Source organism: Zonotrichia leucophrys, chromosome 9, assembly GCF_028769735.1.
Source record: "Zonotrichia leucophrys gambelii isolate GWCS_2022_RI chromosome 9, RI_Zleu_2.0, whole genome shotgun sequence".
NCBI lineage: Eukaryota > Metazoa > Chordata > Aves > Passeriformes > Passerellidae > Zonotrichia > Zonotrichia leucophrys.
This window is the reverse complement of record NC_088179.1, coordinates 6463325-6478977: the sequence shown is the minus strand read 5'-3', so window position 1 is coordinate 6478977 and position 15653 is coordinate 6463325. Positions and strand designations below refer to the sequence as shown.

General features: G+C 40.7%; 1 protein-coding gene across 10 annotated transcripts in view; it reads right to left on the bottom strand.

Annotated features, from left to right (window-relative positions):
- Window positions 1–15653, bottom strand: part of GIGYF2 (GRB10 interacting GYF protein 2) — a 76802-nt gene that overhangs the window by 42596 nt on the left and 18553 nt on the right. For 9 of the 10 annotated variants that reach the window (XM_064720646.1, XM_064720643.1, XM_064720647.1 and 6 more), the window contains 3 exons: window positions 11921–12029; window positions 4057–4168; window positions 3468–3508 (listed from right to left, as the gene is read on the bottom strand). In XM_064720646.1, the coding sequence (XP_064576716.1) occupies window positions 3468–3508; window positions 4057–4168; window positions 11921–12029 (262 nt within the window). The remainder of the gene's footprint in view (window positions 1–3467; window positions 3509–4056; window positions 4169–11920; window positions 12030–15653) is intronic. The other variant, XM_064720652.1, reaches the window with a different exon arrangement.

Sequence of the window (15653 nt, the reverse complement as noted above, 5' to 3'; positions counted from 1 at the left end):
GGAGTACAACAGCAAGTATAAAGAAAACACATGTTGTTAGTATATGCTAAATGCAATCTTCAAATACTACATTTTGGAATGCAAAACTGAATTATACTGCAGAAGCAAATTAGACAAAGAACTGTGTAGTTACTTCAGAAAAAGGGCAGAAAATACATTAATATTGCTTTTACAGTTCCAGAGAACTGGTGAATCGCGGATGTCAAAGTACTGGAAATATGCCATGGCCCAAATTGGAGTAGAAACCTAGGAAAATTGCTGATGGGCTCTGATGCACCAACATAGCACTCCATGCTTTAGTACAGCAAGAGCAAACCAGTGATGAACCTTCTGTGAACGCAACTCCTGCCAGCAAGACATGGCAGGAGAACAAGCCAGGCAGAGAGAGGGAAAGTATGATTCAAAGAAATTCAACATTCTTTTTATAGCCACTTGAAGACACCTTTTATATGCAAGTCTTCTGAACCTAACCAAAACCCACACATAAAGCAGAACTCACCCAGGTTCCACAATTGACTTCTCAGATTTGTTTAAACTACATAACAATTATTCATTATCAGTTTCTAACTGCTGGTAACTAATCAAATCCCTTCAGCTACTAAGCTGGTATTAGTCAGGAGGCTGCACAGAAAATTAAGCAGCTTTTGTGAAGAGACAGACATGCTCAAGAAAGCAACTTGCTCATTTTCTTTGCTAATGGCCTCAGCCTTCCAACTACAATCTGGGTTCTGAGTGAAGTCTGTCAGACTGCGACAATCTGCAACAAACTTAAAAATACTTTGTGCATCTTCAATCTGCATGCTGAAACCAGGAACAGATACTGTTTATATTGAGAATCAGTCAAATGTGACCTCACAAACTGTGAGCACTGAAAAAGCAATCATTAATTTTTAAGAACAGCATACTGATCCTATTTGAGAAATAAGTATTTGTTAAATTTCTATTACTTTTTTAATCTCAATTTTTTATTGAGGGATCTTGCATGGTCCTCCATTACAAATACCCAGAAGTGATTAAATATTTGATTTCTTAATAATTCTCTAATGGGATCTTCCAGAACAAAGAACATGAAAAAGTTGGCAATTCAGTAAATTATGTAATCTGAATCCAAGGCTCTAAGAAGCAAGGAAAAACTGAAGCATGGTAAAATTACAAAATCAAATCTCAACTAAGGAGTTTAACCAAGGTATCAGAAACCAGTACAGGCATCTGCTAAAGCACGTGAGCCTGAACTATAACTTGTATGTCAATTCCTTTCCTTTCTGCTTCCACAGCTTTGTGTGGATACTCGTGCTTGCTATTAACCTGGGACTTCTTTTGGCACATCTGTACCCTCTCTCATACTCAAAATATTTTGTCATTGGAAAGCCATTACATAACAATAACTACTTATAATTAACCAAGGCTTGAGTCAGAACAGACTAACACTTCCTGTCAATATTTCTGTGCTCTCCACCTTATGTCTCTTTGGAAGTGAAGGGGAGAGAAATGGTCTTCTCACTTACTGCAACATTAACCTCTAACATAGCAATGCTGTTTTAAAAACAGTATTTTTATAATAAAACTTCAGAAAGATTGAAGGTCTTTTGCCTCTCATACTGACTGGCAGAGAAATACAAGAGACTAAAGAAGAGCAATTAGGTACTCAAAAAGTTTGATAATTTGAGAATAAGCACATCATGACTCGCAATGAGCTTCCAACAAATTGCACCAGGGACACCATCTTCCCCAGGGAACAGTTCTTGGAGGTCACATTCAACAGAGCCCTCATCACCAGCAGCTGCTACAAACACAAAATGCTCTACACTAGCTGCAGATTAACCTCTGGCAGACATCAACTACTCTAAGGACATTTTGCACAGTGTAAATTCTCCTCAATTTCAACTGAGAAATACTGAAATCTGATCCTACACTAATATGCAATACTTTCATCCTTCTTTATCAGAAACGTGGTACATTCTATATCCTGGAACTGGAATTGCTATATTTCTAATCACAACAAGAAGAAGAAGCTAAATTAATAAAACTAAATCAACTGTGGTAGATACTACTTGGACATCCATTTTTTTTGTAAAAATGTAGCCCTGAAATCTCAGAAGTACTTACTTTCCCCCATTTTCACTTTCTCCTAAAAAATTCATGAATATATAGATACATGGAAAGTCCTGAGTTCCACTGCTGACATTTAAAACTGGTCAATCTCTGACCAATATCAAATTATTTTCTAGAAGTATTCTCTTTTTAAAGGAGACAATGAGGAAAACATAGGCATCTTAATTTTATGTTGACATTCAACTTAACAAGCAGAAAAATAAAAGCACTCTTTCCTATATGGAGGGAGGACTGGAAGGGCTTTGAAAGCAAACTCCCATGGCATGTGTCACCATGGTAATCCAGAAAATTATAAATATGGCAATTTATGCTACTCTCACTACAAAAATACCAACAGCTACACAGGGATTAAAATACATTCCTGTCAACTTCTAATTACAATTGGATCTCTTTGGGTTTGTCTTTAAATGCAACCTGCAAATCTGTTCTAATTTATGCTTTCTCAGCATATTACCAAGGAGGGTATGTAGCCAAGACTCATTTAGCAAAGCCAAAGATTACTTGGTTCCTAAACAGAGAAGACACAGGCATAGGAATAAGAGAACAGGAACAACAGAGAACAAGCAGCACACGAGCCTGCACAGCAAAAGTCACTGCAGTTACCAGGTAGCCAGAGCTGCCCTGATGTTCCCACCACCCTTAGAATGTCTAGGTTTCATCTCCAAGATGACAAACCCACTCCAAATCAAGTTCAGCTGGATGTTCAGATGTACTGGACCACAATTAAGGATCCAGCATTCTGCCAGAATGTGAACAGCCAGTGTGAAGCATTTCAGAAACAGAATAGGGGAGGAACAAGAGACAGAAGAGCAGATAACCAGACTGAACAGGAGGTTCAGATGATGACTTAACTAAATTGATCAACAGAAAATCCATCAGCATGGGAACCTCAGGACACTGCTGGGATCTCTCACACTATCAAGCATTCAAAAAAAATTAAAGGTCAAATGGTCAAGAAATCCTGGGTACCAAAACAGCCCACACCAGGAATGTTTAAAGCTGCACTGAAAAAAGGCGTGTTACCACAGCACGCCTGCTCATCAGCAAAGGCTTCTCTCACACAGGTACAGGAACTTGGTTCCAGTTGTAAACATCACAACTTAATTAAATAAACACAACCTACTTACTCCACATGCTTCTTATCTACCACACTTAAATGTCCAATAGTGAGAACAACACAGATAAGAGAAACAACACTTTGAGAACACACTTAGCAACCTGGCACAGTATCATGAATCTTGCATCAACAATGTACTTGGAGCAGTAAGAAAGGCTGGTACATGTACAAATCCCTTCCCCCAAACACACCCTGCTCCTCCCTCCCATTTTCTGCCCACACAGTAACAAAACCATACCTGGATCTTTTCGCCCTGGTTTTTCAAAGCGTCTGTCTCCCCTAGAAAGGCAGAATAGAAGTTTCAAATAAGGTTTTGGAACTACTCCAAAAACTCATTTTAGGTATAGGTTTTGCTGGTTTTCTTTATTTGGTGGGAACTTTTTTTAAATCAGAGCTTGATGGACATTACCTTTAGAGGTCCAAGTGACAACTGAAATTTTCAGGAACACCAATACACACACGGCCCTTGGGAACTGGGTATGTTTTCAAATGTGCCCCTAAATACTGTGAACAATGTCCAGACTAAAACTGACGCAAACCCTTAGCACCAGCACTTCAATTGCAACTGCTGTAATTCATGTTCTCTCAAAGTAGTTAGCTCCTTCTTCCCAGGAGCTCAGCAGAAAAAAATCTTTGCAAGCAATGTTCTTTTACTTTCTCCAGAGCCTCAAGAAACATTATTGTGTTTGACTCCATCTTAGAAATTCAGACACTTCACTCACAGATATAACTAATTACCTTTCCTAAGTGTTCTTATGAAGTCAAAAGGCACAAATGGAAGCTGAACAGATGTGTGTAAAAAACTTAAAGTGCTAGAGTTCTGTTACCTTTCCTCCCAACTCTGTGATCTGTGCATTTCCCTGCCCCCTCCTCGCCCAAATCCACCCTCCACTTCATCAAAACTTCTTTGGTAGAAACCGCTTTCTCCTCGGCCTCTGCCTGAAAAGACAAAAAACACAAGTGTTTGTAATAAATAATAATAGAAGTTGAAAGAATCAGGTAGGTTTCCCTTTCCTGGTGCCTCTGAGAGCCAATCTTGCGGCCTTAAGCCCCAGTGAAATTATCTGGGACAAAAGGAAAAAGGAACAATGACTGAAGAAAGAGTCTTATCCAAAAATTCTTATCAAGAAGTGCAAGACCAGACAGAATAGGCAAACAATTCTGAAATAAATATGATGCAGAAAAACACAAATACTTACCCAAGAGAAATTACCAAGTAAGTATGCATTGTTCACACAACATCCACATTGCACACGTGTGCTTCACACATAAAAATCAGATTTCTTTTAAAAGCAAACTCCAGTATAATGGCACTGTACTGTGGATGTACTCCTAATTATTGCTGCCAAGGGTCATAAAGGAGAAGGAAGCTATTAAGTTTAGTGACTGCCAGCGAAAATCTCCCCCAGGATCAGTGGGAAGAAAAGAAGGATCGCAGGATGGCTGGTTACAGGCAGATGAGAAGGAAGGAGGACATTAGCCATAGCTTTGAAATTATCCTACTGACCTTCTCAGTAAATGGTTCTCTACAGGCAGTTACCAAGTACCAAGCCTTGAGCCAAAAAGTTACAGACATATCCTCAAGCAAAGCATCTCAAAGCACATCTTGAGGGCTTGAAAAGGCATGGGGTGTTTGGGTAAAAGAAAACAAGCCCTACACAACAGGAAAACAACACCCACATACAGCCCCAGCTCGTCAAAATAACTTCCAGCACTGCTTAGATTAACGGATAGGGTGAAGCTTCCAGATCTACAAAAGACAAACACAGCTTCACACAGTGCTCCAGCAGAAGAAATGGCAGGTTTCTAACCAACTAATTTACCATTTCAAGATCTCATGGAAAGAAGATGAACAAGTGGAACACCTCTCAGCTCGCTGTCAGGATAATGCCTTGCCTACATACAGATGTAGACTCTACAGTCAAGTTTAAAACCTAAAAAGCACCTGGTAACAGGAATTCTGGGCTGGGTAAATACCTCAAACATCTGTCTTTTCATATTTCTCTCCTCCTGGCTTCAAGGAAAAAAACATCTCCAAGTAGGAGGTGCAAACCTGGCCAGGGACCCGCAGAAGTAAGACAGAATGCCCAAATGCAACAGGAAACAAACACCTTCAGAATGGACTGCAGTTCTTGCAGTCTTCTGAAGAAAGTAACTAAAAGCCTCTACATTTAAAATCTAAGGACATCTAGATATATCAAGGAATCATACCATGTTTCAGTATCTTATGACCACAGAAATTTAAAATAATCAAGACAGTTGCAACAGTTTCTCTACTATTCTATACCAAATCTCTTAGAAGGGGTGGGAGGTGAAAAGGGCAGAAAGTTGCTTTTGGGGCAAAGAAAAAAAAAAGTGATCCATGGATAATCTAGTTGGAGTCTTTAAATAAAACTGCTCTTGTATGAAGCAGAACAGGTTGCAGGGTGCATAAGGAACAATTTTTACATTCCCTTCAGACAAACTATCCTGTTCTATCACCAGCAAAATTAATCAGTGACAGATCTCCCAGAATCACAGAGATGCAGCCTTCCTTCCCACAGAGTTTTGATGATGCCTAAGTTCAGATGAAGACTGGACAAACTCAAAAAAGATAAAATTCATTAACAGAGGCCACATCTGGTTCAGGAAATATGCTGAGCTGTAAACATCTGGCAGCTGAGCCTCTTAACTTTTGTGTTTTTCTCAGTCCTCATTCTCTTGCCAAGATGCCTTCTTTTAGCTGCTGCTAGACCATGGTCACCTTGGAGCTGAGCAAGCCCATACCATATCCAACATGGCTGTTTTCACACAAACTCAGGGAGAGGCAGACTGAGCACTCAAGGTAAGAGAGGAGAAATCAGCATCAGACCTAGGAGAGTGATTAGAAACACTTTCACTAGGGCAAGTCTGATACAACAAGGTTGACTACAGTAAAACAAGTTGCAAAGGCAAGAAACAGGAAGAGGTGATACAATATCAAAAATAGCATGATGTTTATCCAGTTAAAGCATTATCGGTCCCCTAAAATCCCAGAAAAGTTTTTATTCTTCACGAGCAAAAGCCAGGAAAGTTCCAGCAGCTCACCTAATAGCGACCTGTGCCTAATTTCTTCACTACAGGAAAGCTGTCTTCCTTCCTCTCACAAGAGATAATAAAGCAAAAGCAGTTCATAGAGTCAAAACAGAACAAAGGCACTGACTCATCTCCTGTCTCTGAGGTAGCAGAGGTGGGAAGTTACACTTTCCCAACAAAAACAAAGCAGACTTGTGCAGTGAGCACTGCAGTGCTCCTCTGGCAAGGGTGAGTGCAATGCTGCACACTGGGAGCAGCCACACACCACCAGAGCCTGGCTGACACAGGACGTTTCACCAGCAAATAAAGCAAGTGTCCTGTACAAGAGCAAGGATCAGCTGTTCTCCCAGCAGCATGGAAAAGTATGGGAAATCACAGCCTGAGAAACCTCCCCCCACTCACCACCCCTGTATGGTGGTCCATCAGTATTTCAGTTGTGCTCAGCCACCAAAATGGTCTGAATTAAAAGATAACCTTGCAAAATGTCCAAAGTACTGATCTTAGACATTCAGGTGAAGGCTGCCTGTGGGCTCCCAGCACTCAGCTGCCAGCTGCAGGGACACCACATAACACTGGACAGGGCTACTGAAGCACATCTGCCCTGGCTGCGCTGCCACCCCATCCATGTGTGGAAAGAACATGGGCCCAGCCAACAGTGCAAGCAGAAGCACATGGGCAGCCCCAGCAGGCAGCAAGCAGAGCACAGTGTGGGAAGCATCAAACACATCCTACCAAGCTACAGAAGACAAGCAGCCAGTCAAGGGAAACTGGTGTGCAAAGTCAGTCATTCAGCAAATACCATGTGGGTGAGTCTGACCTGAGAGTGCACACCAGGGCACAGCTAATGCTGGTTACAGAATGCATGAGAAATGCCTGCAGAGAGGCTAAAACTGCCCATGTAAGCACACCACCTGACCTTCTGCTTCTGCACTACTTGGCTTATTTTAAACAGAATGCCACTTCTGAAAAAATACCTGGCACACAAGCAGCAGATTAAGTGCACATGTTGCACAAAGTACTGAATGCAAAGGTCAATAAATGTCAATAAACCCTTCCATTTAATAATAGAGTGGAGCAAATGTATAATTTGTATTTCAGTAATTTCCCAAAAACCTCAGGATGAAGACACCAATCCACTGGGCACTGCAATCATAACAGCTAAGTCTCTAACCAGAAAAACAGACAAGTTTGAATTTAAGTAAAAATATAAGACATGAGCAAAAACTGTCATTATAATTCTCATTACAAAAAAACCTAAAGCCTTACGGAATACAAGAAGCGAATTCTTGAAATTACAGCATAACTGGAGTTCAGGATCTACAGTCACAGTCATAATACTGTTTGGAAAAAACAGAGTAACTGTAGCTCATCTGCTGCTGTTTAGATATGCAAACATTACACTTTCACACCATTGACACACTTTCCAACAGCAGCAAAAACAGATGACAAAGGGCACAGAGGGTGGGTGGGGAAAGAGATCTAACAGGAAGCAAAGGACCCTTCATAACAGCCTTAACCAGAAGGGAGAACAGCTACAAAACAAAGTGTCTGTAAGCTTACAGCCCATTCCAGGGACTATTTAAATCTCTCCTCATCCAAGGCTCTTATTCATGAATGTTGACATTCCAGTCCTGCCAGCACAAAGCACAGGGCTTAACTGCACACCACAGGGAGCTACCAGGAAAACAAGTCAATTAGAAGAGTCACGTGCACGTACTTGGTTTCTTCAGAGACCACAGCTTCATTTTCAAAAAAATAAACCAACAAACCAAAAATCAAAACAATTTCCACATAGTAATCACATTTTCATCATCACAACATCAGGATTTTCAGTAAAAGTTGGAGTGATCACCCAGAGAATATTTACTGAGTGTTACCTTGCAGTTTTAAATACTGGTAAGTGAATCCCATGTAGAGTTCTACCCATAACACTCCTTCACCAGCATTTCCTTCCCTTGCCAACCCTGCACAGATTGCTTCTCGTGCTCTCAAATGCTGGAACACAATTCTGTAATTTGTGCCTCAGTCAGGGAACTTCATTAACAAATCTAATCACACATGCAAATTCCTCTATAAAGCTGCTGGGGTGCAAGTCCCTTCAAGAGAGAAATCTCATTTTGGTAAAGCTGAAGCCCACACTGACTCGGCAGCAGCTTTGCTGCATACAACTGTGTAAAGTTCATGGAAAACACCAGAAAACCTTTTGAACCCAGGCAATTTTGCAGTGCAATAAGAATGTTTTCCAACTGTTAAGTGAGGCAGCTCATTTAGTGAAAAAACTCCCAAGAAATTTCAAGTCCTTTTCACCGTAACCTGAAAAAACAAAACTGCATTTAAACCCTGCAAGCAACGTTTTTGTAAACGTCAACAGCTCTCTATTGAATTTTCATAAATAACTTTAAGTCCTTGGCTACAAGAGCATCATCTGTATAATTATGAAAATCGTACCATTTTCTCCTGGCAGAAGCCTTAATTTCTTTGCTGTGATATAAAACTTTGGGAAAACTCATCATGCCTAGAATGCAACAGCAATTGCTCATGGGAAGAAGAGGGGAAGAGCGGAAGAAACAAGCAGCAACCAGGATCAACGAAAGAAGGAAAGCTCAGAAAGCTGAAGAAATTTACTGCAGAAGCACATCCTCTACAGCTTAAACAGAGCAGCCCCACAAGCACACCATATAATAATTCCAACACCTTAAAAGATCAAACTAGGATAAACAAAAAAGAAAGTGAAAACGATTAATTTTGCAACAAAGTTCTTGCTAGTATTTCTTAACAAAACTTAAAAATTAACTATGGGAAACCAGGAATACATGCAGCAGCTTTCAAACAGCTTTTAAAGTCTTAATACTGCACACATTTTAAGTTCTGTCCACTAAAATATAAGGAAATAAACTTTACTGCCAAACAAAGCAGTCATGCATATGAGTAGAATCATTAATAGAATTACTGGATTAGAAGCCATATTCTGCCACATTTAGCCTTACAATCTCATTGCAACTAGTGGGGGCAATTAAAAAACAATCACTGCTCATTGCATAAGGATGACATTGTTAATAGTGCAGCAAGAAAACAGGGAAATTTGACAAAAGAAAGCAAAATAAAGGGTTTGCCAAATTACAAATGGTCAAAGCATCTTGATATTGAAACTAGAGAGCACACTAATGGATGCATGATCTCAAATCATCAAATTTTAAGCAGCAATAATTTAATTTGCAGAATTATGTCTTGATGCATCTAAAAAAAACCAGCCAATGTGTATTACTAGCAAAAGTGAAACATAGGTGATAGAAATACACACATTAAAATAAAACAGAAAAGCAACAACTCCCAAATTAGTACACACATCTATATATATATATATATATATGCACACTTTTTTTTAAATGAAACCCTGAGCATTTGTGCAACTACAATGATAAATGAAGGGGAAGCAACAGGAAAATCTAAGTGATAGTCTCATAAAGCTTTAAATTCATATCTTAGCTGGGAAGCAACCACAAGAAGACAGAAAACCATTTACAAATATCTGAGAGATGTAAACTAAAAAGAAAGCAGGATTAAGGAATGAGAACAGAAACGAGAGAAGGCATTAAGTCAAAGCAAAACTCTGTCAAGCATCTAATTATATATGAAGTACTTCCTGAAGATCTTATTGAAAATACCACCCGTTAAGGGCATGTAAAATTAAATTAAAAAGGGCTCTAAGAGAAATCTCACCTAAGCACCTGCAAAGACAGATGTTACAAGATTATTTACTCAGTATTTCCAAGTTACTAGCTTCCTAGTATTCTAAATGCAGCCCATCCTATTTATATATGAAGCCCCCCAAGAAGAGTTCACAGAAGTGCACACATTGAAAAGGAATTGCCAAGATAAATTCTGGGTTTAACTATTTGGTTTGACTTTAGCAATATGGCCTCAGGACATTTTCTCCATTCATTTGCAAATGTTTCAGGTGATCCTGGATGAGACAGCTACAGTGATGCACCAGAACTAGACGACTCAAATGTCTCCCAAATTCAATTACAACTTCCCATTAACTGTTTACACTCAGGATGTTAACAAATGAAGATGGCTTTTCAGAATACTGAACCCAACCTACTACAACAATGTTCTATGTACAGTCATATATTTCCTACCTTCTTGTTAGAAATAACTTTATTAAAAGCATAAAACCAATTTATAACAATTCTGAACCAAAGAATTTCATATTCCACCCAAAACTACCTTTCCCTTTTGGATTCCCACCCACCAGCCTGGCAAAGGCATATAACAGAGATACCAGCTGTGTGCTAAGATGTGCAGAATCATCCCTGTCCTGGGGTGATGTTATGATGCTGTATCCCCATTCATCTGTTCTGTGCCTTTAAGACCAGCACTGAAGAGTGGAAGTTTTGTTTGGGTTTCTCTTATCAGGGACACAGAGGAAAGCGGTACATAAGGCTGTTTTTTCACTTCCAGCTTCAGCTTGCTGCTTTTGCTTGCTCCCTTTTCTGCTCTCTGCCTCTGCTTATTAGCTAGTTCTAGCTAAACAGTCCACATTCCTTCCTGGACTGTTTCTCCTCTCCTGTTCCTGTGACCATCTCGAACCTGCTCCGGACTGGGACCCAGGAACACCGAAGGTTTGGCTGCAGCAGCTGCCCCAGCGCTGGAGGGACTGAGAACAGAGAAACCACCCCCGAAAGAGACTTTCTGATTTTGCCATCTTTCTCAGAGCGGTGTCATCGGGTATTGTTCATTTTGTGTGCTGGGGGGTGCGGGGCCAGTCAAATAAACAGGTTCTTTCCACCTCTCTCCAAGGAATTTTTTCCCGAACCAGTTGGGGGGAGGGGCCGTGTGGGTTTTGCTCTCTGGAGGGGCCCTCCTTTGCAGATTCTTTAACAAATTTGCCCTAAACCAGGACAATACCTAAACCCAATATTCATTCTCCAGCACCACCTCTGTTGCGGTGTGTTGCAATGTCCTGTTTTAAACTTCCGGGTCCCTTCCCAGGTGTGCCTATACCCTTCTCCCTCCCCCCTCGCCCCTTGCTGAGTGTGCCCTGTCAATCAGGCTAACATACCAGCAAGGTGTCGTGTGGTTGGTCCCTCAGGCCTGGGGGACATTGGATAGGTGTCCCTAGTCCCTTGAGACCCTGCCCCTTTCACCTGGTTGGTAGCTCACCTGTCCCCTCCCCTTCCTCTGTCCTGGAGCTTAAAAGGCTAATCAGACCATGCGGCCTGGATTCTGTTGGCAGCAGTTGCCCCGGTTCAGACCTCTGTAACCATGGAATAAACATCTGGCAACCCTCCAGCGGAATCCTCTCTCCTTTATCTCTTCACCATCGCCAGAAGCTCTCTCTCCTGAGGTAAACGGAGTCCCTGACAAGCCTGGACTCGTTCAGTGCTCTGCTGCAATCTCCAGCAGCCAAGGTATCTCTGGGGTGAAGCACCACAGAAGCCACCTTTGGCTCAGCAGCAAGGGTCACACTGACCCAGGCACAATCTAACTGGTTATATTGGGATTCATATTCCAATACACCTCGTTGGAAAGGTTTCAAAGCTTGAAGCTCTAGCCAAGCGCCAGTTAGCATCTCTGAGCAGCTTGGACCTGGATGCCCTGGATCCAGTGCAGCACATCCCACAGGCAGCTCACCTCGACCTCTAGAGGAACTTCGACCTCGAGGAGCCCCCACCACCGTTCCTCCTCCGCGTCCCGTCAACCGCAGGACAGCAGCACTGTTTACAGACATCGAGAAATTTCTCTGCCAAAAAGAAAAGAGGCACTGTCAGATTCGACTGGAAAAACCCTCACAAAGAAACCACAAATATACACAAATAAACAATAAAAACCAAACAAAACAAAAAGAAACAACAAGCATTTGCCATTATCTGAAATTAGGCTTTGTTTTTATTACAAATTCTCTACAATTAATACTAGAAAGGAAAAGGATTCCATGCCCACATGAGCAGCTGAAGCAGTCTATAAAAGGATCTTGGCCAATATTACCATTTCCAAGTTATTTAGCTGAGATTTCTATGCTCTGAAGTAAGCACATGAACAGCTACTCCTTTTTCATGTGCTACCAGAGGCCATTAGAACATCAGCAGTGTTAACACACATTCTGCTGCAAAAAGAGACTGGCATCTGCCTATACCTGACACCAATAATTAATACCAATTCTTAACTTAAGCAAAGCAGGAACATGTAAAGACCAAGAGAACCTGAATAAAATTATATTTACCAATGTCCTTTGCAGAAATAAGCCTTTTTATTCTCTAAATATCACAAGAGTAACATACTTTAGGAAAAACTAAGTATACTTAGGGCTTCTGAAACTTAAGTGATACTCACTCATTTTCATAAGAAAATAAACACCAGTAAAAATCAACTTCAGCTGAATATAAAACAGTTGCTAGAAGAAAAAGCTATTTCAATAAAGAATGGATAAATATAACCAACTCTGACCCTATTCTCTGAGCACAAATACTTGGAAACCTGGAACAAAGAATTCAGAAGCATGTACAGAAACATTAACAAGTAAACCTGAACTGACACACACTTTCTGAATGCAAGTTTTGAATAATTAGAATGCAAAGGACTCCAAACAGTTGTTGTATCAGGCTTCTTGAAAGGAACTTAGAGTCTGCAAGGTGCTTACATCAACTCATCTGAATTACCATGACTTTGAAGGTCTTCAGAGAACAATGAGACAAGTGATTATATACTATTTAAAATCTAAATCACTAACATCAAAGCCAACAGGAGATTTAATACATTACAGAAACATTTCAAAAACTGCTTGATATGTGCTCCCTACAAAAGTATATCTTTCTTCAAGAAAGAACTGGTAACTAATTGGACTTGAGGGGAAAGAAAAAATGCAGTCATGCATGTCAAAAAAGCAAGGTCAGCCTCCAGCAAATCTGTTTTCTGAGCTAGCTCTTAAAGTTTAAAGCAACCATTTCAACTGCAAGTGAAAAGGAACCACCTCCATCTGCCTCTGAGCAAACCACCACCTTTCTGGGTGCTCATACTTCTGCTTTTTTTGTGAAGCACTGAAACATTTCACTAAAAAAACATATTTCAGTTATCAGAATTATTGTCTTGCATAGGAGACTCCTTTTTTTTTATGCCTTATTCTTCCCGTAAGAACAAAATAATGATCTCATTTTTAAACTGACTTGTCTGCCTGAACCCTGAGCAACTTCTCCCTCCCCTCTGAAGAGCCTTGCTGCAGTGAAGGCAGTGGTAACAACCCACATGATAAGCTCACAGTAAGAAGTAAAAAAGCAAAGTCAAAAAAGCAAAAACTGCCCTACTATTGATCAGGGTACTCCTTCAATGACCAATGCTGCCAATGCAGACTGAAGAACAAAGCTGCCACAAAAGAGGTTTAGTAGCAAATGAAGATTTCTTAGGAAACAGATGTCAGGAAAATAACCAGGGAGGACACAAAAGGATCTCCATTATATTCAGCAAGAGTTTGAGCCTCCCTTACTATGCAAGCAGGTAAGATTAAGACAAGCAAATTCTCCCCTAATGCAAATAGGAAAAACAGGAGCAGTGGGAAAGGCAAAGGAACATTTGCTGCACATTGCCAGTGCTCCTTGGTGGGAAGCTCTGTTAAAGCCATCTGCAGAAACCTCCCTTGCTTCAACAGACACTTCCTTGGAAACACATCTTACACAAATCTCTGATTGTAAATATATTGTATTTCATTACACTAAGTGAATCAGCTGAACTCTAGGTTAGCTCAACAACTTTATCTTCAGAAAAGTAACATTTTACATAAAGAGAAACAGCAATTCCATCCAAAGCATGTCCATGTCCTATTACAGGGAACACTGTAGCCTTAAGTATCCAATTAAATACTACAAAACAAAACACATTTAAATTCAAATCAATATAGCTGACAGGATCTGTCACCATCCCGAGATAATACACCTGTAATTCAGTTTGAGACAAGTTCTTTCCATAGTACACATACAACTGCAGAGCCATCAGGTGTACAACACAGCAGGAATTGTTCTGAATCTAAGGCCAAAGTAATCCTGACAGGCTCAGCTGCAACTGAACACTGCATCAAAGTACCAGTGCTGTGATCAGCCTCTCCTCTAAGGACTCCCAAAGCCCTGCCTCTCCAGCTCTGAGACAACAATTCTATCCTAAGTATTCCTAGAGGGAGTATAAAGGTCTTTTAAACTCCCTTCTGTCAATCTTAATTGAACTTTCCTGCATCACCACTAGCAGCAAATCCATTAATATTCACCTCAAAATCACTTCTGAAGATGATTCTTAATGATAAACAATGCTATGTCATGGGGAACAAACACCAGAAGTTCTAACTTAAAAAATGCCATTCCCTTGCTACCTCAAATCAATCATGAAGACAGGAAAAAAGGCATGAAAAACCAGACTGCTGACATCCTCTGGGTCCCCAGAAAGCATTAAAGAAAAAGCTTTCTTAAAAAGGGAATATGGACCTCTTCTTCTAGATGACGATTCCTGTGGAGATTTTAGAGAATTGTTACACTGCTTAAAGGCTCCTGTATGATCACAGGTGAAGAGGAGAAGAGAAAAGCAGTGACACAGGATACACCAACTCCTCAGTTTTCAAGACTGCTGAAACACTGGGCACTGCAGCAGAGGATCACATCTATCCCTGAAGCTCAGCAGCACTTCCCATCTCATCTGTACTCTGCACACTTTCCATCCCATAGCCTCTAACTCGTGTTATTCCTTGCAGAGAGCATCCTGACAAACACCAGCAGTCAGCATCCCCTTGTAAGAGGCCTGAAGGACTCCACCATGCATCAGCAAAAGAATAAACCCAAAGACATTTACACAAAGGTTCAACATTTAGGTGTGTTACTGTGTGTCTGGCTGACCATTTCTGGGGCTTGCTCCTGAACCCCTTCTCTCCCTACTCAAGAACAGGAGCTAAGCTAAGCCTTCCCTCAAAAGCACAGTCTCAATCTCAGGTGCCTTTGAAGACTATGACATGAAGTGCTTACAGGGTATCCATGTGAACTCAAATCCAGCTGCTGATTAAAACCTAAACCATCAGTATCTTGTGTGAAATGACAGCATCCCACAGACACACAAGAAATATGGACCAACACTGAAGAGGAACGAAGTCTGGAAGAGATGAAGTGGATATACCAAAATACCCAGGCACAAAATGAAATGAAAAATTCAAGAACACAACAGCCTGGGGCAGGCAAAGGAAGAAGGATGCTCTGGTATCTTAAGAAGCTAATAGTAACACTACCCACCCCCACAAAAATCAAATCACTCAAGCCAGTAAAAATACTCAGATTCCTATTACAAAAGAAACAAAAATCCAAGCCACAGTATTACGAAGTAAGAAAAGTGCTAAGAAATA